This window comes from Labrus bergylta, chromosome 14, assembly GCF_963930695.1.
Source record: "Labrus bergylta chromosome 14, fLabBer1.1, whole genome shotgun sequence".
Taxonomy (NCBI): Eukaryota; Metazoa; Chordata; class Actinopteri; order Labriformes; family Labridae; genus Labrus; species Labrus bergylta.
The window spans coordinates 20,736,688-20,761,704 of NC_089208.1; the positions used below are offsets into that span (position 1 = coordinate 20,736,688).

Consider the following 25,017-nt stretch of genomic DNA (forward strand, 5'->3'; position numbering starts at 1 on the left):
TGATAATATAGTTTGACCATGTTTGACATTTATACAGTATTTATGAAATATCCACTTCTTTGTTAACCCAGTATGCAGCACTTTTCATCTTTAAACAATTGTTTTTGACATATTTCTACTTTTGTATCCTTTATTTCAAAAAATGTATCGCCCCTCCTGTGTTTATTATGTGTGAAATACCAAAGGGAACTTTATGTATGTGACAACCATCTTGGCAATCAATATGAAATGATTGTCTGTGACAAAAAGTAAAAACAGGCGTCATTGGACGAGGTGAAAGACGATGTTAATTTTCATCCCAGAATAGAGTTTTATAAGTTTGAAATCTTTCACCTCAGGAGTAACTTAGAGTTCAAATGAATTGAAATAATATTTTTTCTCGTATAAACAGACTGCTCAATCAAGCAACAAAAACCTTGATCCAATGAAAAGTCCTGGGGTGCAGATGGCCTAGCGATTAGGTCCTGCCCCATTTAGGGAGGCTTGAATCCTCCAAGCAGACGGCCCGGGTTCAAGTCCGACCTGTGGCTTCTTTCCTGCCTGTCATTACTCACTCTCTCATCCTGATTTCTTAGTCCATCCACTGTCTTATCAAATAAAAGAAAAAAGCTCAATAATACAAAATTAAATATCAAGAAAAATCCTGCAGAGTTCCGTTGACTTGAATTAGTTATCTATGCTTAATACAACATGACATCATCACATTTAACTCAAATGTTATTAATCACATTTTGCCCTTTTATGGATATCAGTAATGTAATAGAGTGTGTAAAGCATTCATTCTGAAATGTCCCACAAAACACGATTCTTGATGAGTTAAAGCAAAACGAGGTGCGATGGCCTCCATGACATCTTCAGCACACACATAAAAATACTCACACAAATCATCCTGTCGCTGTGTTTTTCAGAAATGGCACGTATGTTTGAAATGTAACATAACGTGTCAAAAATGCTGCACTGTGAGGTGTTCACAGTGAATGGATTTATCCTCACAGATAGTCCGGCTCAGATCAAAATCCCACACACGGCCGCGTGAAGCTGAACAGGTAAGGCTGTTTCTCTCCTATAATGATGCATGCAATCTACTGAAGGTGATCTCAATTTAATAACTTATAAGATTAATGTCTTCATAATGTTTGATAATAAATGATCATGTGACTCTGTATTTAGTCATTGAAAAGTCATTGTTGCATAATGTAAAGGTAAATCAGTGTACATTGATAAAGAGGGCTCATGTTTCTGATAGCTCGTTTAAAATGATGTTAAAGGTGTTTTTTTTAACCAGGCTACCTGCATTATATGCATTTTACTACATCAATATATTAATATTCTGATGGCAAAATGTAACTTTATTATCTCTGTATAAATGTCACACTGAGTCAATTTAAGAGTTTCTGACTTTTGCAGCATTTATATCTTTTATATCATTCATGTCATTAGCTGAACTTGCTCTCAAGAGTTCTGCTTTGCCACACTGATGAAATAATGCAAATTAGTGTAACAGTAAACTAATGAATGAGTTTCTATGACTCATACTATGATTAGGAACATCTGCCAAGGACTTACAGTTTTATTTTATTGAACAACAATATGTGTTTCATTTGTTATTTTTGGTCAATCTATAATCAGTGATTTTGTTTTTGTCAGACAAACAGTCTACCGAGTTATTTTCTCTTCTAATAGATGTCCTAAAATGTAAATGCACTGTTGTATCAGTCTTCAGTAATGCCATTTTTCTGTTTAAATTTCTTTCTCCTAATCTGTGATCACAAATGTCTTTATGGACAGGATGTCTGGTGCAAAGATCCTGCTCCTCCTGCAGAGTCTGTCCCGTAGAAAACCTCTGGAGCCTGAAGGAGAGGTGTCAAACTTTCGCCGATGCCTGACCACTCTGGACCTGGTGGCTCTTGGGGTGGGCAGCACGCTTGGGGCCGGCGTGTATGTGCTGTCGGGAGAGGTGGCCAGAACCGTAGCCGGGCCGAGTATCATCATCGCCTTCCTGATAGCGGCGGTGGCCTCGGTCTTTGCGGGACTTTGCTATGCTGAATTTGGAGCTAGGGTTCCCAAGACTGGCTCTGCTTATCTCTACAGCTATGTGACTGTGGGGGAGATATGGGCTTTTATCACCGGCTGGAACCTGCTGCTGTCCTATGTCATAGGTAAATATACGGGGTGTTTCATGACATGTTTAAGTACTCTCTTTATAACATCCATCCTCTTAAACTTCACAATGTTTCCAATGAGACTCAAATCTGACAGATTTTTAGAATGTATGGTTAGCCTTTTTGTGAATCTGTTAACATTGTACCTTCTTGTTTTTTGTGTTTTAAGGGACATCAAGTGTTGCCCGAGCATGGAGTGGGACCTTTGATGATCTCATTGGAAATGTCATTGCCAACTCTCTGGGGAAACAGGCTTCGATGGATTTACCCGGCTTAGCTCCTTACCCAGACTTCTTTGCAGCTGGCCTCATAATGCTCCTGGCAGGTAGGTTTCACAGTCTGAACCCCTCTGACGTGTTACCAAATGAATATTCAAACATTTTAAGATAACAAAAACAAATTTCCCTGTATTGAATATAATTTTACTAACGAGGAGCCATCATTTCCACTTCTGAGTCAGCTTTGCATTTTCTGTGTTTCTTCTCTAGGGATTCTTGCGTTTGGTGTCAAAGAGTCTGCTATAGTCAATAAGATTTTCACAGCGGTGAACATCTTGGTGTTGCTGTTTGTGATCCTTTCTGGAGTCATTAAAGGGGACATCAACAACTGGTACCTTAGTGAAGATTATCTCCTGGACGAATACGAGTAAGGGGTCTCATTTTTTTGTATACGGTACCAATAAGTATAGAATGAGAACACTTGAATTTATCTACTATAAATAACTAGGATATGTATAACAATGTTGTGTCTATACAAATCAATTGCTATTCCTATTTTTTGTTTTCAGAAATCACACCTCACTGAATCAGACCACCACATTTGGCATTGGAGGATTTTTCCCTTTTGGCTTTGAAGGAACATTAGCCGGAGCCGCCACTTGCTTTTATGCATTTGTAGGATTTGACTGCATTGCCACAACAGGTAAATAAATGCGCACATGTATAAACAACACACTGTGAGACTGGAGAGGATCTGGCGTTAAATACAAGTGAGTTCAATAAAATGGGTTTTTTTAGGAGAGGAGGTCCAAAACCCTCAGAAGTCGATCCCGCTCGGGATTGTGGCGTCCCTCCTCATCTGCTTCTTGGCTTACTTCGGCGTCTCTGCCGCCCTGACTCTTATGATGCCGTATTATTTGCTCAGCGTTCACAGCCCACTGCCTGTGGCTTTTACGTACATCGGCTGGGGCCCTGCAAAGTATGTGGTGTCTGTGGGATCCCTGTGTGCTCTGTCAACAAGGTAAAGGAAGCACAGTGTGCCATTTATAAACCGAACTCCACTCTGCAAATGAAAGTAACATCAGTTTCTTCTGCCGGGATTTACCAGAACTTCATTTTATGAGTGTTTATTGATGATTTATTTGAATTGTTTCTCACAGTTTACTAGGATCAATGTTCCCGATGCCGCGTGTTCTCTTCGCCATGGCCAGGGACGGCCTTCTCTTCAAACCTCTCAGTAAAATGAGTGACAGACAAAGTCCTGTCATAGCTACTTTAGCATCAGGGGTTGTTGCAGGTGAATCAGCCAATTCTAATCAGATCCACAAGATGAACTTACCCGTCAGCTGATGAAGGAATTTGAATGTTGTTCTTGTCTTTTCAGCTATCATGGCGTTGTTGTTCGACCTGAAGGCTCTGGTTGACATGATGTCAATAGGAACCCTCTTTGCCTACACACTAGTAGCTATATGTATTCTCATATTGAGGTAGGAGGATTCATCATGAATATTACCTCAAGGTAAAATGATTAAAAAAAAGACAGAATTTTAACACAGCTCAAAAGTTTGGCAGAAGGGTTTGAAAAATGATCAAATGTGCAATGATTACACAATATGCATTCAGCCCAATATCTATTTCAGCTATTTCATTCAACACCTTATATAGAGGTGAATGTGATGTTAAGCCAATTCTTTGGTCCATTTATTTATAATTCCTCCCTGTTACAGGTATCAACCAGATCTCAGTGAGGATTCAAGTTTCAGCAAAACAGAGCCCTTCACAGGAACCGGACTTTTAGATCCTCCATCTCAAGCCACCTCAAGGACATCACAAAATGTGTCTGTTTTGACTGTTTTTATGAGTAAGTGATCATTTAAAAAAAAACAGTCAAGTTATTAATACACAGCATTATTTTCTAAATGTGTAGTGATCTCTTAATTTACATTGTTCTCTTCAGTCTTTTTAGCTGTCGTTCTAAGCCTCGTCATATCGAGGGCAGTGGACTCCCTGCAGGCCCTCCAGTGGTGGAGTTTACTTTGTGTCTCTATATTTACTCTGATGTTTGCCCTCACTACCCTGATCATCTGGAGACAACCTCAGAGTATATCCAAAGCTGCTTTCATGGTATGCCTCTATGCACCTATCTATCTATCTATCTATCTATCTATCTATCTGTCTGGGAGCATAAAACAATGTGGTTTGATATTCATTTTAGCCACCATCATTACTGGCATTATACAATTTGATGTGTCAATGAAGGACATTATTCCTAACCATTAATATCAACCAGCATTTTACCACTTTGAATTTCTACACAAAAAGAGCAAAGTATTCTCTCATTATTTGTTACAACTTTTCTGCTCTTAAACAGGTTCCTTTCGTGCCGGCGCTTCCTATTTTCAGCACTTTAGTCAATGTTTATCTAATGGTTCAACTTGGATCAGACACATGGATCCGCTACGCTGTGTGGATGGCAGTAGGTATGTGAAAAAAAAAAGTCCTTTTAGAATAAATAAATAATTTTAATTTCAATCAAATAAAATGAGCATGACCATGACCATGTTTAACATAAATCTTCTTTGAACAGGTTTAATCATCTACTTCTGTTATGGTGTTCACCACAGCGTGCAGAAACAAAGGCTTCAAAATTCACACAATCAAGTCAGTATTCACAGCATGAATATCACGGAGGAAAACTTTGAGCCTGGACAAGATTTGAATGGTTAGACATTTTCAACTTCAGAGTGCTGGTTTGTGTTTTTTTATAATATTGTTTTGTCATTTACTGCATCGAGTTAAACGAGGAATAAAACAACATTCAAAAAGCAAAGTGTTCCAACTTAGTGCAGTATTTGTCAAAGTGTCAAAAATCACATTCATCTCATTAATAAATGTGTTGAAATGTATACAGGTCTTCTTACAATAACAAATAAGTGTGTTGTACATACAATGCATTTAGTCAGAGTGTAAAGTGTTAAAAAATACTTGCATTAACTCACAACAACTTTTATGCAGTTGAGCTGTTGAATATTTACAAGTATAGCACGATACGGCTAGATGCAAGGAATTATTTTTCTCTTAAGTCCCCCACATTTTCTCGACTGGACCGAGAACTTTATAATGTTATTGAACTCTGTGTTGTGTATTTGTGTATTTTTAAAAAAGAATCATTATGTATACACAGTGAAATAAACACGACAGTATCATTTTGGATAAGCATGTATCCACTTTCTGCCTCATCTCTCTATGGACAAAATATCATAACTGTGTTGGAAACCCACCTGCCATATTATTTCTTTATTTCGTTCTAAATAGAAGAGAAGAGAATTACTTTATTGATCCCAAACTGGGAAATTGTGGCGTTACAGCAGCAGGTTGTCCAAACACACAATATGAGTAAAAAACACAATGTTAGCAAATCTAAACATAATATAATATTAAATACAAAGTAAATAAGTACTAAAAATATCAAAACTAAGAATGGGAATATATACAACCAGGATTTAACTAAGCATTACTAGTCTTAAATATGAAAGATTAAATATGGAAGATTAAAAGTAAATGTGCAATGTAAATGTCGTTCTTTCTTAATTTCTTTCTAAACATATTCCTTTCTAAACTTGTTTTTTTTTATAATTATTAAGATTTATTATCACTTTTTATTTAAATCGCTTGTAATCTTTATACACAACCATATATACTGTATATACAGTATAAACAACACGAGTGGAACTTCTTGACGGCTTCGTTGTTTAAGGAGACGCAGTTTACGTGGCACGCAGACGTGAGCCAGCCAATCAGGGAGTTTACATTTGAGTGCAACGTCACTAAGCCTTAACCAATCGGCGAGTCGCTCTGCTTGTAAGCGCATCGTTCAAAAACGAAAATCAGTCGACTTTGTTAATTCAGCGATGTCAGGGCACAGTACGTCGGTGTAGGTAGTTTCAGGTCGCTCGGTTTTAAACCAACCACTTTTACTTTTTGTGAAATACTTTAGTGTTGTTGACAAACGTTGGAATTTACGGACATTGAGCAACTACAAAATCCATTTGGATATTCTAGGTAAGTCAAATGTTTAACCTCGTGGATACTTCAAGCGGGTTCATTCAATGCGTCACAACAACAACAACATCGATAACCTGCTAAATACCATTAAGATGAAGTTGAATATGTCTAAAACTTATTTTAAAGCTTTTATCCAGCTTCCCAACTTGCAACGAAGATGATAACAACAACATGTAATACAAACAAAATATCCAGAATATAACGATAATGTTCTTCAAATGTGACTCTGTTTACCTGAGCGTCAGGAGATTAATGTTACTTTTGAATAAAGAGGGCTTAATGTTACTAGTTAAGTCTTTCAAATACATTTCTGTAGCCCATATCTACATTATAATAACTCCTCATATGTTCACTTATTAAGCTCCCTCCCATGTTAAAAGATCAACGGACTGCAGGAGGTGTGGCCTGGAAAGGCAGGGAGTCAGGTTTAGTTTTGAATCTGCTTATTATTACACACCCTGGACTGGTATGTGTCAGGTATGGTCAGACTGGTATGTGTCAATAACAGTGACTTAGACATAAGCCTGATGTTGGGGTAATGTTGGATAGTTTGATGAGAACAAGTGTATTATGTTGCAATTTTTGGCAAAATGATTATGGCTCTCAGGAACACAGAATGTAAGCTGTCCCAACTCAGTTAGGTTAAATGTTGAAAGTTATTTGTAGAGAGAAATATGAATAGTAAAGTGTGTTGCTCCTCTTAAACCTGGGGCTTCATTAAGTTTATCTCAGAACTGTCACCTAAGTCTTCCCTATCTATTTTTGATAGTCTGTGTAAACCAGTCCAGTCCAATCAAAAGCATCTGTTTTTTTTTTTGTTTTTTTTTCAATGGTAAAACTATTCTGCACCAATACCCAACTTGTTAGGACATTCGACAGCCGTTAAAATAAATACCTGTTTTGAGTTTTATTGTAGTTTTAAGAGCTCATCCAGTTTCTGTGTTTTCTCACCTGGTCGTGACACACCTTCATTCAAACGAATCCTTTTGAAACGTTGAGTTTCTGCCCGAGGCCACATGATGTTAGAGATTTGCATCTTCAGTGATGGCCTTATTATATGCTAACTTTGGAAGACATACTTCATAGTTGCTCAACTATTTATATTATATACTTTTGTATATACATCCTCTTGTTGTTTCTATCTGTATTTATCTTATCTATCCTGTCCTTTTTAAACACTAACTTGTACTATGATTATAATCCCTATCCTGAGCCTACATGTGAAGGAACACTACACGGTGGCTTAGTCAGACTTTTCTAGGCAGGCTGGAAAGGTGTTGAAATCAATGCAGTCAAACATTTGTATACTTTCTGACACAATGTGTTTTGATATGATACAATCTCTGTTATTTTAGTATTGGAAAGAGCTTGAAAAAAAAGTATATATCATTGGTCATAGATTTAACCTAAATTTGTATCAAGGGAGAGAGCACTGAATAAATTGCACATAAATTGAATTTGTGCAATTTAGACAGTTTGAAGGAGTTTCTTGCATTATTTGATCATCGAAAACCAGAGCTTACCCCATATTGGGAGCCTTGGACTTATTTAGTTTTTCCTGTGGTGTCAAATCAGCTCTATTGTTTTTACTAGAATCGTATCGAAGTTTAAAATTCTAGTTTCGTGACAACCCCAGTGAAAACAACTTGATATACTCATAAAGATTTGTGTCATTGTAACAGGTCAGCATGGCGCTGTCTTTGTCCTCCCCGTGTGGATGCCCCTATGATGAAGATGATGAAATAGCCGTGTTTGAGTCCACGGCAGCAGAGCTCGGAGGCAAGACCAGACCACGTCTACCAGAGATCTCTGTGATTTCCCCCGGCCTGGACCCTCACCCATCCATTACAGAATCGGTGAGAGGCGACGTTTATGTGTTGCACTGAACCCTGTTTGGAGTCTCATTGTAAACAAATGAAGCTTTTTTTAACACTTGAACAGTTTTCACCATTAGTGTATCTTTAAAATGTTGAATGCATTTCCTATATTGAAAAAAGTACAGCAGGCTTTCTTAAATGTTTTGAAACCCACAGTCTTAACGTTGACTTGCTGCCTTCTTTAATGTGTAGAAGCTTATTGGACCTTTTTTAATGGTTCGTGTTTTGAAATCCTCCTTCTTTTTTTAAATGTTCTTCTAGAAACTAGCAGTGAAATCTGCAGCAGGGAGACAAGGAAGCTGTGATGGCGATAGCGCAGAAAGGGTGAACGTTTTTCTGCGAATCCGTCCACTTTCTGGGACCGAGCGAGACAAGGGGGAAGAGCAGGTGAGACCATGAAAGCAACATGAATTCTCCTGTGTCTGTCCCCCCCCCCCCTTTGGTTAGATATGTGCCTTTATTGCTTGCAGTGCATCTTTGCCATGTGCCCAAGATCTACTCTTCTTCTTTTAGGGTTGTGTGGCGGTCCAAGATGAAGAGACTCTGCTGCTTAAAGCCCCAAAAGAATCTCAGAACATGAGGACTGCAGAGAAGGGCATCACCCAGAGCATGCACAAGTTCAGCTTCTCAAAGGTAAGGAGGTCACACTTCTACATTGTGTTGATTTGAAGGCTTAGGTTAAAAAATATTGTTGTTTAGATCATTTTATAGCTGCTAGATGTAGGCTAATTGATGTACACAGCATGCAACGACTTAGCAATAAATGTAGGCACTGAGGTGATAAGTTTTCCACTTTGAAAAGAGGACACAAACTGATGATTGATAATCAACCATTTCCCCCAGATTTTTGGCCCAGAGACCACACAGCAGCAGTTTTATGAAAGCACGATGAAGAAGATGGTGAAAGATGTGCTTCAAGGAGAAAACAGACTCCTCTACACTTACGGTGTCACCAACTCTGGAAAGACTTACACTATTCAGGGTATGTTCCCCCTTCCCCTTATTCAGACTGTCCCTTTAAAAACAAAATAATATACAACAAAGGTTTCATTGTTATGATGGTGGTAGATGCTGACACACACAATCAAAACAAAAATGTCAAACTTTGACCTGCAGGCAGTGGTCGAGAGGCTGGCCTGCTGCCTCGGGCTTTAGCGTCGCTGTTCAGGAAACTGCAGGGTCGCCTCTACGGTGCCATGGACCTGAAGCCCGTCATGTCTCAGGATGTGAGGCAGCTTGACTCCGGCGAGGTCAGGGCGGAGGAAATCCGCAGAAACTCTCTGCTCAAAGAGGTAAAATGAAGGAGAAAAAAAACACTAAGAGTCATGAAAAATGTCATTCTGCTTTCCTTTAGTGTCCCAGTCGTCAGCAATGTACATTTGTTTATATCTGTTATAGCAGCATGTCATTTTGAATCAGTTGTTTTTCCCATGCCCATAAGAAATTCATCTAGTTAAGCGTCATTCAAATAGCAGTTAAATCCGTTCAGAGTTGTTTTTCTCCATTTATTAATCTTTGTCCAAGCAAGCTATGAACTTGCAGACAAAAACTTCCAGCTCTGTCTCATGCATACACACTTTACATCAAAAGGTTTAAAAGTTACTTTCTCAAAGCCATTTATGGGACTTTTCAAAAATAAAAGGAGTGTACATTTTTTCAAGTCTGGGTCCTTCTTATATAAATCTGTCTGATCTTACTAACCGCACTACGTATATGAATATAATCATTCAAATGTGAGCTAATGTGCTGATTGTGTTTGTTACAGGATGAGAGTCAAAACTCTCGTCGAGGTGGAACCACTACAATCTGGGACAGCGGTGTTGGAGGACTCTCCTCTACATCCAACTTTGCCACCCAGCTTGAAGGTGAGAAGGACATGATGGGTGTGATTCCATTATGAATATCCAAATGCCTTTTTATTGCCTCTTTCTTGTCTAATGCCGTTCACATCCCTCCCTGGTACATTTATCGTCAACTCTCACTCTTTGCAGACGCCGACAGTGTGTGTCTGGAGCCCGACAGCCTCTCACACAGCGGAGGTGATGATCTGGAGGACGGGGTGCAGTTTTCTATCTGGGTGTCCTTCTATGAAATCTACAATGAGTTCCTGTATGACCTTCTGGATAATTCGCCCTCCCTGCAGCTGAGAAAAAGGGTCACACTGCGCCTCAGTGACGACAAGCAGGGCAACCCCTATGTGAAAGGTGAAAAACTTCAAATACTATTATACAGTAGCTACAACGGTTGCTGCTTTTTGCTAAATGAGGGTGAGAGGTTGCCAAAATGTTCTCGACTTCAATACTTTTAGAACACACCTCGTGTTTTAAAACAATACGATCTGTATTATTTGAATGATCCATCTTATCTTAGAGTATCAAAGGGGTTTTTTTGTATACAGATCTTCATATTTTTAACCCCAAGCTGCTTCGGGAGTAAGAGAAGAGGGTACAGGTGGTCCATTCAGATTCACAGCCGAACAAATACTGAGGTTTTGCAAATCCATAAGGGATCTCTTGAAGATTCAAAAGATTAATTTATGTCTCTAACAAACAGCCAGAGAGCAGAAGAAGTGACACTGTCTAAGTTGCAGTTGTTCCTACCATTTGTGTTGCTGCTGTATCCAAACGGGTGTCAATATCGTTGGATTTTTACTAATACGCTGTAAAAGTTGGAAATTCTGGTACCACGACAACTCTACAATAGTGTCATTTTTATTCTGCTTGTTCTTTCAGACCTCACCTGGATCCAGGTACGCAGTGCAGAGGAAGCTTGGAGGATTCTGAGAGCTGGACATCGTAACCAGAGCTTCGCTAGCACTCACATCAACCACAACTCCAGCCGCAGGTAGGAGCAAATTCAGTGTCTCTCAAAACCTCATTTTCATTTAGTTTGTCCATTTTCTTTTTATGACATTGCTGATGATACATTTATCGTCTACACAGCCACAGCATTTTCTCCATTCGGGTCGTGCACGTTCGCCAAGAGGTAGATTCCGACACGGCGATGCACACCAGCGAGTAAGTTAACCCATTGATACCCAAAATACTTCTCAGGTTCTGATTTTGATGTTGACAAAGTGGTAAACCAGGGTCGTGTCTAATGCTTTGTCTTCTTCAGACTGACTGTGTGTGATCTGGCGGGGTCTGAGCGCTGTAAAGAGCAGCGGAATGGTGAGAGGATGAAGGAGGCTAACAACATCAACACGTCTCTCTTAACGCTGGGACGCTGCATCGGCGCTCTGAGGCACAACCAGAGCAACAAGTATGTGTTATGAGCCCTTTTCACATATGCGCTCCTGCTTTTCTTCTTCAAACATGTCCCTCGTACGGATTGATATTTAGAGACACTTTGTACGTTTGAACATCTGTTCTGTACTCGTCACAGGTCCCGAGCCCCTCAAGTGGTGCCCTTCAGGGACAGTAAACTGACTCGGGTCCTGCAGGGCTTCTTCTGTGGCCGAGGAACATCCAGCATGGTGGTGAACATCAATCCATGTGCCTCCATCTACGACGAGACCCTCCAAGCCCTCAAATTCTCAGCCATTGCTACTCAGGTAACCAAACACACTTGTGTGTGCTGAACTTCTGATGTGTGTGATTTTTGAGAGTGACGGATTAAAGAATAATCCCTCTTTGTTATTTCAGCTGGTCCACGGTCCATCCACAAAGACCAGAGTGGCCTACATCCTGTCCCTGCTGCGTGAGCCGTCAGCACACGGTAATGACAGCACGGTGATGGAAGAGGAAGAGGATGAGAGTGATGTTGAAGACGGAGATATCACCATGTTTAATACTGAGGTAATATCGTTGTCTCTTGTATGTGAGAATAAAATATTTACTGACGACAGAAAACAACGAAGAGATGTCTGTTTTTAAAATCCAATTTTTACACATTCACTCTTGATATTTTCTAGATAATGTCAGGACATTCAGGCCCTGATGTTTTCAAGAACTTGCCTTTTACACATGAGCCTCACAGCAGAACATTATCAGTGTAGGATTTGATCTCACAACTCAAAATACTATAATATACCGTAGGTGACGGGGGCAGCTAAGAAGTGAATGCAGAAGGAAGGATTTTTTTGGTATGGGGACTGGGTATGGCTATTATTTCTGGGTTACTTCAATCACAACATGGATAAGAACGTTTCCACTAGGACACAGCCATGGAAACATTATTATTATTATCAGAGTATAAAGCAGTGAAACAAGTGAACGACAGTATCATCCTGTCAACTTGCTTGCAGCAAAATTTTCCTGACTATTACCTGCCTACCATTCTTTACTGGGAGGCTGGCAGGAATAAGTCCGGATGATGGCAGGGTGAGAAATTTAGCTGTTTGTGTTCACACATGCAGCCCACCTGTTGTGTGGTGTCTGGAAATATTCAGGAGTTTAGTACCTGTGTGAAAAGGGTTAACAATTGATTGTTAATGTAGCGTCTTAAACAACCTGTTGTCCAGTGTTCCTCACAGCTGATTTTGTTGTTGTTTTTTTTTAATCTAGGCTCTCCTGCAGGCCATCGATGTCCTGAAGAGAGAGGTGCAGCGTCAGCGGGAGGAGAAAGAGGCTCTTGAGGCAAATGTGAGAGAGCAGGTGGTGTCTGAGATGATGGAGGTCATCACTGGGATGAAGAACGACTTCAGGTGTGTTTCTTTTAAGATCCTTTTTTTTTCTGTGAAAGAAATGTCCCTAAATGTGAAGTTGTTAATTAAACTGCAGACAAAGTGTTTGAATATATCATGGACGCAGATTTTAAGTTGTGAAGTCCTCTTTGATCTACAGTGAGACCTTGGAGACGGAGAGAGCTCTAATTGAAGAGAGATACGAAGACAAGATATCAAACATTCAAAAGCATTTGAAGAAATTCTACAGCCAGGAGCTGAAGGTGGGCGCTTCATCACTTACTTTAAATTTAAAGTACTTCAAGGCAGAGTCTGTCAGAATGTAGTATGTTTACTATCTTCTGTAATGGATACTTTACCCAAACTCATTTAAATGTCCAGAATGTGGCGGTTTTTGTTAGCACATTATTCACATTAATCTAACGTATTCTGTTTGGTTCTATCTTTAGGAGCGAGATCAGGAGATTGAAGCTTTATCTGCCGCCCTTGAAAAGAAGAAGCCGACTGAGTCAGTCCCCGTGTGGGTGCCGCAGGAAGACTCTGAGGGGCCTCGGCGTTCTCAGCGTCTCAATTGTCAGCCTGAAGTCAGCAGACTGAATGCTGAGCTCCAGCAGTGTCGTGCTGAACTGCTCTCTAAGACACAAGGTAAGTCACAACATCACAGGAACAATCAGATTATTATTTTTCAGGTGAGGTATTGTTATTGGAAGATGACTTCCTCCTTCTGCTTGTCTGGGCAGAACTGGTGAAGCTGAAGATGCAGCTGGAAGTTCCAGGTTCAACAGGCGCCCTCACCTCTTCTGCTGATCGCAAGCTGGAGGAAGGACAACGGGTCAGTTACTGCTGTATTATATCTAAGTCGTTAGCGTTTTTGTTTTTCATACCCTCAAAAAGATTGAATCCCTTCCCTTCCCCCCCCTACAGAACCTGCGCCAGCTGCGTGGGGACCTGCAGAGGCTCGGGTTGGACCTGCAGTCTGGTGAACGCGCCTGCTGTCGTAACACAGGAGGAGAGAGGCTGCGGCAGGCCTTAGCCACTGCAGATGAGACCCTAGCCAAACAGGTAGGACTACAAATGTTTATAGTATGATGTTCCTTCATTTATGTTGTCATAAGATTACTTCAGCAAAGACAAATGTTATCAAATACAGCACAAATAATAAACAGTTTGCTATTTCAAAGCTCACTAATTGGAATTTGTTTTCAAGTTGTGCTTATTTCTGTGTTCGTGGCCGATCATTACATTTGACAGACGTCAATTTAAATGTAATTGTCAGGTGTACTTGAAGTATACTACTTTCATTTTTAAAACCAAAATATCTTTTCATTTAATTAAATGTATTTAATTGCTGAAGGAAAACAACCAAAGCAGTTTTAAGTCTTTGAGTGCAACTCTCAACTTTGATCCTTTCTCTTTCTCTCCCTCTGATCTCTTCACTAACGCTCTTAATGCAAAGCCAGCTATTAAACTAAATCTGGGTTTCTAACATCTGCACCAGGTGATTGCTGAGCATTAGCATGATTATGCATTTCATTTTGCTTGACTTACTTTTCTCTCCACCTCCCTCACCTTCAACCCACCCCCCCCCCCTCCACTCCCTCCCCCCCCTCTCCGTGGTCTCGTCTAACCTTGTTAACTGACTTCTTCTCAGGACCAGATCCTGTTGGAGCTCCAGAACGGCCTGACACTCGTAAAAGCCGACTTAAGGAGGAAAGCAGAGACCCTGGCCCAGACACAGGCTGTCCGGCCCCAGCTGCCCACCTCCGGTTCTGTCCCGCCCGCTGCAGGTTCCTGTAAGAAGAGAGGCTGTGTGGCTGCTGCACCGACTGACACAGAGAACCGACCTCCACAAAAACGTCCCTTTTTCCAGTCTCTGTTCCCGACGCGTACCCCAACCCGCCAGTACAACACTCGAGCATGTCAAGGAGCAGATACCCCCTACTCACAGATCCTGCGTTCCCGCCAGCCTTCTCCCCCTCCCAGCCCTCTCCTCACCCCTCGCAATCTCAGGGGGAAGTACTGAGCTCTCTGAAGCCATATAGGGAGTGTCGTCTTTTATGTTATGCAAAAGGAAAAGTTTATATTCGCTCAAACTTTATGGTATTTTATATTTTTTGTACATATTCACGTTTTTCAGTAGTTAGCTCGGTGTTGTCAAGCCAAATACAGATATAATGTTCATGCCAGTTGCACATTTATGCTTTCATCGGGGTTGCAGTATGCTAGTGAGAAAGCTGCTTAGTGGTAAACAGTTACAGTATGTATAGTAGCAATAATATGTGTGTGTGTGTGTAATTAACCTGGTCTGCATGTCCTTTCAATCCCTTCACTGTAACTATTTTCTGTTCTCTACAATAAAATCTGAAAACGTTGGGAGTTATCTTTAGTATCACAGTCGATAAAAAAACATTTAAATTGCATTTTTACATTGTAAATATGTTTAGTTCTCTTTAATGGTGTCACGTAATATACAACATTAAACCCAAAGCTGAAAGCCCTCAAGTTATAGGCACGCCTTTATTTCAACTATTTACATATAAACAGTTTTGATGACTGCTGGTTTTGTGTTGTCTTTCTTCTACATGTGTATATATGTAAATAGTTAAAGGTGACCTTTTCAGCGCACCTGATCTTTTTTAGAAAGTTCACCTATTACAGTTATAGGTCAACAGTGTAAAAGGATTAACACTGAACTTTCATAATATAAAAGAGTAGTTGAAAATCTGTTCAAAGACATTATACATAAGGTTTACTGCAGTGTATAAATCTGACTTACAGTTGTCAGCATTTATTATGTATTTGTTTGTTTTTTTCAGTTGAAGTATCAAACAAACTGTTGGCAAATTTTACAAAAACAAAAAAGCAATTTTAATGTCATTAACAATTCTCTGTCAAACATAACTCCTGCCAACACAAACACCCACAGTGTCGTGTTTCAGGACACACACATTGTCCACTTTGAAGCCAGCGAAAGAGAAGGTCCGGGGGGGGGGGGGGTGTCAGGGTGTAAAGGAGATGAGGTTCAGTGGAGAAACCCTCCTGACGGGTGTGTTGTTGTTTGAGAGAGGAGCAAATAGATCTGCCGATGGAGTCTCGATCTGATCTCTGACCAGTGAAATCTGTCTCAGCAGAGCTTTCCCCTCTTCACGTGCCTATGAGCAAGAGTGACATGTGACACCAGTTAGTGTGTTGTTACTACTACACAAACTACACAACACTGCTCAGAGACACTTACGTCGTTGTAGTCACAGCAGCGTTGCGCGCAGAGAGACGCCTCATCGTAGAGCTTGTTCTTGAAATAATACTGACCCAGGTACCGCAGGGCTGTGCTCACCTCTGCATGCTCCAGTTGTTCCTTTGACGACAATATTTAATGAGGAATAGATTTCTTCATACAAAATGTGGCCAAAAACATTCAAACAAACAATACATCCAACTTCTTTTTTCTTTACAGGTTATTTGCATTAAAAGTTAGCTAAATCATCGCTACATGCTCTGTTAAGACTTCCTGTAAGGTTTGGGATCCAGGCTGCAGTTTGGATTTGTTCCCATTGAGCAATAAGAGCATGAGTGATGCTGGCTAATGAAGTCTTTCCCACACTCTTCTGTCCAATTCATCCATGTGTAGACAGAATGGATGCCAGGACTCTGATTTATTGTATGCTTTTGTATTCACATTTTCCTTGGTTGTTACTGAGGGGTCTGGGCCAAACACACGGGCCCAGCTGGAAAATTCACATCAATTTGTAAACAGGCATATTTAAATATGTATTTAGATCAGGGCTGCACAATTAAATGCAATTAAAAAAAATATTTAATTACAACATTTGCAATAATACATTGCAAATGTGTCAATTCATCTCAATAAATGAGAAATTATGTAATGCAATGCTTTCTGATTGAGCATCATTTGACCCATTCGGCAGAGGTTTGAGTATATAGCCAGGCTTTCACACTATTTTGATGCATTTGATGCTTTACATTTTGCGGATTCAAGAGAAACACATTGGACACACAGGTGTTGTATAAAACATGAAGAACACCAGATAGACTACCTTTTTTTTTTTTTTAAGACTGCAATTCTGTTATGAAGCTCCCCTGTAACTGTGTCATATTTGTGTCACAGTGTGTGATTTCTCATTGTGTTGGCACAGAGGCATAATGTGTAAAGAAACAGCGGGAGCTTCACAAACACAACGCTGTTTCCTCCTGCGTCTCCGACATTTTACAGTGATCCTGTCTTTACCCCTGTAGTGCCTCTATTACTACCTCTGATGCGGGCTCAGTGGTAGGTCACCTTGGTCCCACAATAACACTTCAGTTACAATTACATTGAATGCACAGTGGCGTCACAGGGGCGTAAATACCCTGCCTTGAAACGGTAATATATACAAAAAGGGATATAGCTCTGTAAGTTACAGCTAGAATACACATTCGATTGTTGTGAATTTATCACACTTTATATTGTTATTGCATTATCAAACATTGTTTTACCATATCTTATATTTTTCTCATACTGTGAGATGTGATTCAGATCATTTGATCAACTTACCCCACAAGAGAAAATGTCCTGGATGTAAAGCATGTAACACTGGGCAGCGTCATCGTACTCATTCAGCTGCTCATGGAGCCTGCCAGAGGAGTCACACATTACATTAGCTCTAACTTATGAGTGGTTTAAATAACATGTTAACATATGACAAAGAAAATAGAAAAAGAAAAAGAACAGATGTATTTATTTGAATCACAATCTTCACGATCACTCTGATGTAATGTTAGTTTTATCATGTTTTCTTGGAATAGAGAAATATACACTTACTTTGCCAGTTTGAGCAGAGCCATTTTCTCCACGTCCCCGACAGAGTATGCCCTCCAGTAACACTACATATCAATAGAATATTGTCAGATCATCACACAGACGACAAAAACGTGGATTTACAACACCAAGCAGAAATGTCTGACAGTGGAAACATGTGTACCTTCTTGGCTTCCAACTGCTGCGACAGCTTTTCGTAGCTTTCACCAAGTGCAACCAACATGCGAGAGTCATTGGGCCTACAAAAAAAAACATCACAGTTTGTCAAAACAAACAATGACCATTCAGTTTATGATCACTGACTTTTTAAAATCATATTTATTCTTTGAATTGTGTTCTAGATTAAAAGCCTCTTTTTTTGTTCTTTGTACCTGAGCTGATGAGCCTTTCGGTAATAGTACAAACAGTAAAAGGGCATCTTCAGGATCTCGTATGTCTGTCCCAGGCCGTACCAGGCTCTGTAGTCTCGCTTGTTGACTTCTATGGCATGCCTGATAGAAAAAATAAAGAAAATCAACAGGAGAAAACGCTTATTAACAACCTGAGCAGGAATGAATCTCCCATGCTGCTGTGAAATGTCTGGCGTTAAGTATCATAACACACACTGACAAACATATCCATCAAATTAACTGAAATCTCTTCTTCATGTTCAGTCTGACCTGTAGGCCTGGATGGCAGCTGACGTGTTTTTCATTTCCATGTATTCGTGGCCCATGAGGGTCCAGGCCCCGAGGCAGCGAGGGTTCAGTTTGAGGGCCCGCTGAAAGTACAAAGCTGCCTTCTCATGCTGAGAGCGTAAACTGTAGTAGTTACCTGTAGATGAGACAAAAAAAAACACAGTTAACGCTGGCTAACTACCTCACATATATTTCAGATATATAGAAAAGAGGCCATTACATCATTAAAGCTGTAAACGGAATGTTTTCATACATTTCATTTATAGAATGCAATCGATTATCATCATAATCGTCAGTATCGATCAGACTGCCGTAACACTTACCAATAACGCAGCACGTCTCTACTCTGTACTTGTCGATCTCCACCAGGTTGTGGGCCAAGTAGCTCAACTCTGGCTTCATGCTCTGTGTGACAAAACTCAAAGTATTTTAGATTACAGGATGAAAGAAAGAAAATCAATCTGATCTACACAAGGAGGTACTTCTCCCCTAAGCTCCTGAGCTGAGCTTTTTAACAAGTTCTGGCTCCTGACATGCTGGGCAAACAGACATATATAAAGCTATGCTACTGTATGTAATACCATCGCTCTTATCATTATGTGTGTTCTCTTGATGTCTCCTGTCTCTTTAATTCTTCCAGCTGTTTGTGAGATGGTGGTTGTGTGGTACTGCTGGCTGTAAACAAAAATTTGGTCCCTGTGGGATAATCAAGAAATCCTTGATCCTTGAAAACATGTGATCCTTCAACAATATTTAAAGATCCAAATAAGAACATCTGGATGTTTGAGCCCTCTGTTAGTAAGAAGAATATATCTTACTTCTTTGTTTTTTGTGCCGCACCACACATGATTTAAACCTCTTCTTTGACATGTCTTCTTCTTTGCTAATCACTGAGTTATCATCAAACAATAGTGAACTCACTTTGACATAGAGCAGGTTAGAGAATGTGTCCATGTTGTCGATGCGAAACGGATCCTGCTCCCTCAGCTCATTGAACAAAGCCAAAGCTTGGTCGATATCTGTAATAAGAGACAGTTTAATATCAAACGTGTCCCTGAGACAGGCAAAACTGTCCCCGTGCTAAACAGATGGAAGACGAACCTCTGATGTTGTGATAGGCGACAGCGATCTGCGAGATGATGTAGGTGCTCTTAGAAAAGCCGGCCTCCATGAGGTTCTGATATTTCTGTAACGCTTCTTTGATCATCTGCAGCTCTGTGTACATGTGGGCCATGAAGAAGTCTTTAATCCAGCAGTCAGGCAGAGACAACGACTTGAGCTGAGGAGAAGACGGATGGGATTATTTAAGATTGCAATATAACCTGAGATTTACCTTTTCTCACTGTTTGTTCAGAAACATTAAGTGTAATCTGCCATCCTAAGTGTGCATTGTGAGAGTGGCTTTTAGGTATAAAGGTAACAGCGGACCTGAGAAAGGAAAGTGGTAAAAGTTGTTTTTAGGATCAGCATTTATATTCATACTCACTGAAAACAGAGAGAAGTTATATTCTAATTACAAACAAAACAAACTGAGGTACTGAGCCGAGGCAAAAGGGGGAGGTTAAAACTTCAGCTCATCATACCAACATGTTCACATATCACATATACAGCAACACAACCCTTTAACTACAAAGCAGAACAAAAGATTTTTAATCAAGTTTCCAAATAAGAAGGGACAACCAAACAAGACAACAATGTGTTTCAATCTTCTCACAAATACTGTTCATCATAGCTCATCTTCATATTTGTTTAATGAAGAAGGTGAAGTGCACATTTTTAATTTCTTGGATACCACTGTTCTACAAGTTTACACCTTTGGAAGATACAAAGTTCTGTTTTATATTTCTCCTTTTCATTGTTTGGCTTTTTAAATGAGCTGTCCCCTTAAGTTTGAGACCTGCGTGCTCTTATCTCAGCGTGGAAGAAAGTGATATTGTGCAGTTTTAAGTTCAGCTAAGTCATTGAATATTAGAGCGTGTAAATTAATAATGAGTGTGCTGGTTCCTTCATAGTCGTTTGATCGATTTACAAATCTTAACTTTGAAGAATGGCGTTAGTATGTATTTTCATGGATTCATTCATCTTGATAATTTTGTGGACATATCTTTAAATTGTGTCAACCATCTCACAGTAATTCTACTTTTGGGTCTGTGATGCTGTAACCTTATATGGTGAAACATCTAAATTGTAGCAGATCTATGTTTGGATAGGAGCCAACCATATGTTGTCAACAACTGTTTGCTAGACAAAGAGTCTACATCCGTTACGTATACAAATCAGTGTCATGTCATCTTTATTGTTTTATAGTGATGTACCCAAATGGAAAGGAATTTGTGGGCTGTACCTTCTAGCAGAATATAAGCCACACTGTGTGATGAAGACTTTGCCATTCTGCCACTTTGCCAATGATTGTCAATGATTGCAAGCGATTGTGAGATCTTGGTCAGCATGGGTCAGCGATGGTCTGCACTTTGTCAGTCATGTGTGTTGTGTTTCTGTGTTGTCTGACCATGGCTGAATAAATCTAAGATGATCCACAGTCTGTTTCCGTTTTCATCATTGTCCATCTACTACAGAAATAACCCCCACCTAACAAATGGCCATGTTTTTTTTATGTGTTACCCCGATCTCCACACAATAGGTCACATACAGAATGAGAACAATATATGAGTTCTGATGCACAATAGTTAATTTCACAGTTGAGTGTATATGGGTAAAACACAAAGGAGGTTACCATTTCAATGTTGGTGACGAGGTTACTCAGCTCCAGCCAGGCTCCCCAGTGAAGTGGGAGTGCATGAATTGCCTCAACAAACACCTCCACCGCCTCCTTCAGTAGATCCAGCTTTCGTAGCACCACCCCATACCTTTTTAAACACACACACACACACACGTAAATAGTTTATGAGTACAGCTCTGCAAAACCTCCGGACAGTGTGTACATTTAGGAGGAAAGAATCTTACAGGTACAAGGTGAACCCGTCCAACTCTCCTGCAATATGCTTCTTACTGAGCTCAACCCTCAGTTCTCGCAATGCTTCATTTCGAACCTGACCCTTCTCAAGGGGACCTGCATACACACAGAGAAAAACACACACACACACACACAATAAAAAACAGTGTTATTGGACAGATCATTACTTTCAGTTTTTACATAAATAAACATGAAACAGACAATTCCTCACCGAGGCTGTCCACAGTTTCATCGTCCTTCTTCTTCTCCCCTGACTGAGGACAAAAACAGAATCTCTCAAAAAGCCTATTTGTGGAAGCAAAAGGAGTCTGTACAAGTTGGATATGTAAAGAAACTTACCAGATAGCGAGAGTACATATAGAGGAAATAAGCCTTCTGACTGCAGCAGCCTTTCAGAAAGTACGCGGCACGGTCATACTCTTTCAGGTCAAAGTACGATTTAGCCAGAGTGAGTGCATCCAGGTCTTGTGCATCTTCCTGTATTAAAAACACACAGACCAACCATGACAAAGAACAGTCATCAATATCATCGTTTTATATGGTAAATTAATCAATGAATATCTAGTTAAAAATCACCAACGCACTTTATGATGTATTAACAGTATTATTAACTCCCACTTAAATTTCAACATACAAAATCACCTGCAGGGGGCAGTATAACCTTTCTCGTCCTGAGAGAGGGACACTATTGATTAAAACTGTTGACAAAGCAAAGACTTGAGGATGCAATGCTGCTATTTTTTGCACATCATATTGTTTACCTCTTACTTATGTAAACCTTCTTTTTTATTATACAATTCTCAAAGGACAGATTTTACTTTTGTTTTTTTCTGTTATTGCCAAAAAACCCAACGATGAGAGAAAAACTGACAAAAGAATGTACCAAGAAACAAATATATGGACTGTGTAGCGAGATCCTCATTTAACATATCTTTGTGTCACAGACCACAACTGTTTTTTTTTCATAAACTACATAAAAACACATTACCAGTATATTTGCTGGGCTCCTTTGTTTCGTTGAACATGGGTACTGTAGTATTCTTTAAGAGTAGGGCTGGGCGATATGGACCAAAACTCATATCTCAATATTGTTTAGGTGAAAGGCGATACTCGATATATATCGATATGTATTTTATTAACAGTGAAAACACATGGAAAATAAACTACACGTTTGTGAATTTAAAAAGTAATATTATAAAATAAAAATGTTCCTTAAATACAATAAAAGAGAGAGAGAGGAGTAGCAGGGTTAAGAGGGACAGACAGTAATCATCAGTGAGATGAGAAAAAGGTGACCTGGCACCTCTGTAATGTTAATTTAATACAACTTAAACTATATCGCTATTAACGATATTGTCTAACCATATATCTTGTTTGAAAATATATCAATATATCTTAAAAATTCGATATATTGCCCAGCCCTACTACACATTAACCTCTTTTATATACATTCTTGCAAGTTAATATAATTGCTGAAATAATTCCCAACAATTTAACATCAAAATGTTGCTTGAGTTAACTTTTCTCAAAACTGAACAGCAATCATCATCTGTTTCAGGTGATAAACTCAGATTGAACATTTTACTCAGTGTACATCTCCATTCAACTTCATTTTAACAAAGAGACTAGCAAAGAATTGTTTGTACACATACACTACTAAACAGTATGATATCTTATTAATTGAACTCTAAAGCTAAACTTATTAAATTGAACTGGACGAAAATATAGACAACAATAAGACACAGGAGAGCCTCGGGCCTGGCAGCATACAAGTCTACAATTCTACAATTCACTTAGCAGACGCTTTTATCCAAAGCGACGTACATCAGAGAGTAAGAACAACACAAGCAAGGATCTAGAAAAAGGGAACAATGTCAGTAAGAGCAAACGATCAGCTTTGAGTCTGATTGGACACACAGGTGCTGACAGGAAGTGACCAGAGGCAAAGCACAACATTGACGGCAGTTCTTGAGAGCTCTAATCAATATAGAAACCATCTTATAAGTCGTCATTTATCAAACAAAAAGCATACAAACCTCTGTAAAAGGAGGTGAGGCAGGTAACTTGTCCTTGGGAAGAGGGTCCAGCGAGAAAGCCAATTCAGAAGCCCTGAAAGAGAAACACAAGAGAGCATCTGTCACACCTGTGCACACCTTTCAGTCAGGGTCACTGTGAGGGGGCATCTGAGCCACCACTTCAGGTTTCACCAGTGGGGTAAGGAGAAAAACAAATAATGTTTTCATTCCAATAGGCCTACTAATAAACAATTAATGTGGATTAAGCCTAGTAAGTATGCATGTAACCTTAAAAACACCGTCTGTAACTTCACTATTCATCTCATTTCACAAAGTAGCTACATAAATACCAACATTACATATCGTAGCAGCACACAGAGACTTAGTCCTGTGTTGCAGTTGACTTTCTGTGTGAAAAACGAGGTAGTTATCACACATCTAATGTTTACAGTAACTCGTTTTAATTATCTGTTGTCACATAATGAGACTTGTCAACAGCTAACGCACCTTGTTGCTAACAGACCGGTAACTAACGTCAACCACCCTCTGGTTACTATGGCAACAGAACAAAAAAGCCGGTCAGCTTATGGAAAAGCGCACTCGAGTAAATCTCACCACTTTGCGCTGTGTAAAAGTCCTCTTTCTTTACAGAGCGATATCACAGATATTAGCTGTTTCTTGATTTGTGCCAGGTCCCCAAACTCAGCACAGAGAGCCGCCATTTTCATATTTTATCAAGCAGGTCTGCTATTGGCTGAATACACGCGTTACAAGGCGGTAGTCCCGCCCCCTATGAATTGCGTCACTTCTTTTTCCCTCTGAGCTTTCGAAATAGTAGAAACAAAAGCTGGAGAATCAGTTCTCACTGTGGAGGACTGTGGAATAGTTTGTCTTTTCGGACACAGCCGTGTTATTATTACAAAAATAATACAGTGTAAATATTTTCGGAAAAAAACATGCATTTGCAGTCATACCTATTAAAATAGATAACATTAAAATAAAGGGCAGGACAAAGAGCTCTAAAAAATATTGAAATTTCACGGAAAAAAAAAATTAAATTAAAGGACAGGAAAAAGAGCTCTAAACAACATTGCATTTTTTTTTCAGTAAGCAATTGCCTAATTTGCAGTCTATGGTAAGCAATGACAGAAATAATCTCTTCCAGCTTACATCTCTTCCAGCCAATTTCATACAATAGAATTAATAACATTTCTCAATGTTTGCAAAAGAATAATTAGTGGTTCATCCTCAAAGAGTTATCAGCTTTGTCAGCGTAGCCCCCAGGAGTTGTAGTTGTTTTGTTGCACATGATCTAACTGAAACAAACACTGGAATAACAGAAGAACAATGAAGGGATGCATTTGAAATATTATGGACCTAAAAGGTGTATTTGTTTGTTAAAATACAATTACTTTGTATGCACACTGCAATATAAGGCTATGTTTTTGATCCGTTCTCCAATTTGAATATCAAACAGCAGTACTGCTTTGTATTCATCACATGTAAGCATACACTGAATAAAGACATCACAACATCATCTGTACTGTGTGCTCTATATTATGCCTTTGGCTGAGATCTCTGTTCACTTG

The 25,017-nt window shown here is 39.6% G+C and overlaps 3 protein-coding genes across 4 annotated transcripts; 2 read left to right on the top strand and 1 right to left on the bottom strand.

Annotated features, from left to right (window-relative positions):
- The first annotated feature begins 936 nt into the window (after positions 1-936).
- On the top strand, positions 937-5,608 carry zgc:175280 (cationic amino acid transporter 2 family protein). The gene is made up of 12 exons (XM_020633414.3): positions 937-1,046; positions 1,789-2,159; positions 2,332-2,487; positions 2,651-2,807; positions 2,950-3,083; positions 3,179-3,401; positions 3,541-3,677; positions 3,765-3,867; positions 4,108-4,241; positions 4,338-4,504; positions 4,752-4,860; positions 4,968-5,608. The coding sequence occupies exons 2-12, from the start codon at positions 1,790-1,792 to the stop codon at positions 5,105-5,107; spliced, it is 1,830 nt and encodes a 609-aa protein (XP_020489070.3). The 5' UTR covers positions 937-1,046; position 1,789; the 3' UTR covers positions 5,108-5,608.
- A 650-nt stretch (positions 5,609-6,258) lies between these two features.
- Positions 6,259-15,318, top strand: kif20a (kinesin family member 20A). Of its 2 annotated transcripts, none has more exons than XM_065963103.1 (19): positions 6,259-6,442; positions 8,128-8,301; positions 8,584-8,709; positions 8,836-8,955; positions 9,166-9,304; positions 9,439-9,614; positions 10,088-10,187; positions 10,314-10,526; positions 11,055-11,166; positions 11,265-11,339; positions 11,440-11,583; positions 11,707-11,875; positions 11,967-12,119; positions 12,828-12,967; positions 13,107-13,209; positions 13,396-13,591; positions 13,687-13,778; positions 13,871-14,008; positions 14,407-14,433. In XM_065963103.1, exons 2-19 carry the CDS (start codon positions 8,134-8,136, stop codon positions 14,416-14,418), a joined length of 2,376 nt encoding a protein of 791 aa, XP_065819175.1. In that variant the 5' UTR covers positions 6,259-6,442; positions 8,128-8,133; the 3' UTR covers positions 14,419-14,433. The 2 variants fall into 2 exon arrangements, with proteins under 2 accessions (XP_065819175.1, XP_020489003.2); XM_020633347.3 differs by lacking the exon at positions 14,407-14,433 and adding an exon at positions 14,598-15,318 and having other exon boundaries at positions 6,260-6,442.
- Positions 15,319-15,444: 126 nt separating this feature from the next.
- Positions 15,445-24,195, bottom strand: cdc23 (CDC23 (cell division cycle 23, yeast, homolog)). The gene is made up of 16 exons (XM_020633348.3): positions 24,044-24,195; positions 23,450-23,522; positions 21,753-21,890; positions 21,625-21,667; positions 21,404-21,509; positions 21,174-21,306; positions 19,541-19,718; positions 19,361-19,458; positions 18,763-18,844; positions 18,422-18,575; positions 18,134-18,253; positions 17,926-18,001; positions 17,766-17,827; positions 17,499-17,577; positions 16,182-16,301; positions 15,445-16,098 (listed from the first exon to the last, which is right to left on the bottom strand). The coding sequence occupies exons 1-16, from the start codon at positions 24,154-24,156 to the stop codon at positions 15,946-15,948; spliced, it is 1,728 nt and encodes a 575-aa protein (XP_020489004.1). The 5' UTR covers positions 24,157-24,195; the 3' UTR covers positions 15,445-15,945.
- Positions 24,196-25,017: the final 822 nt, after the last annotated feature.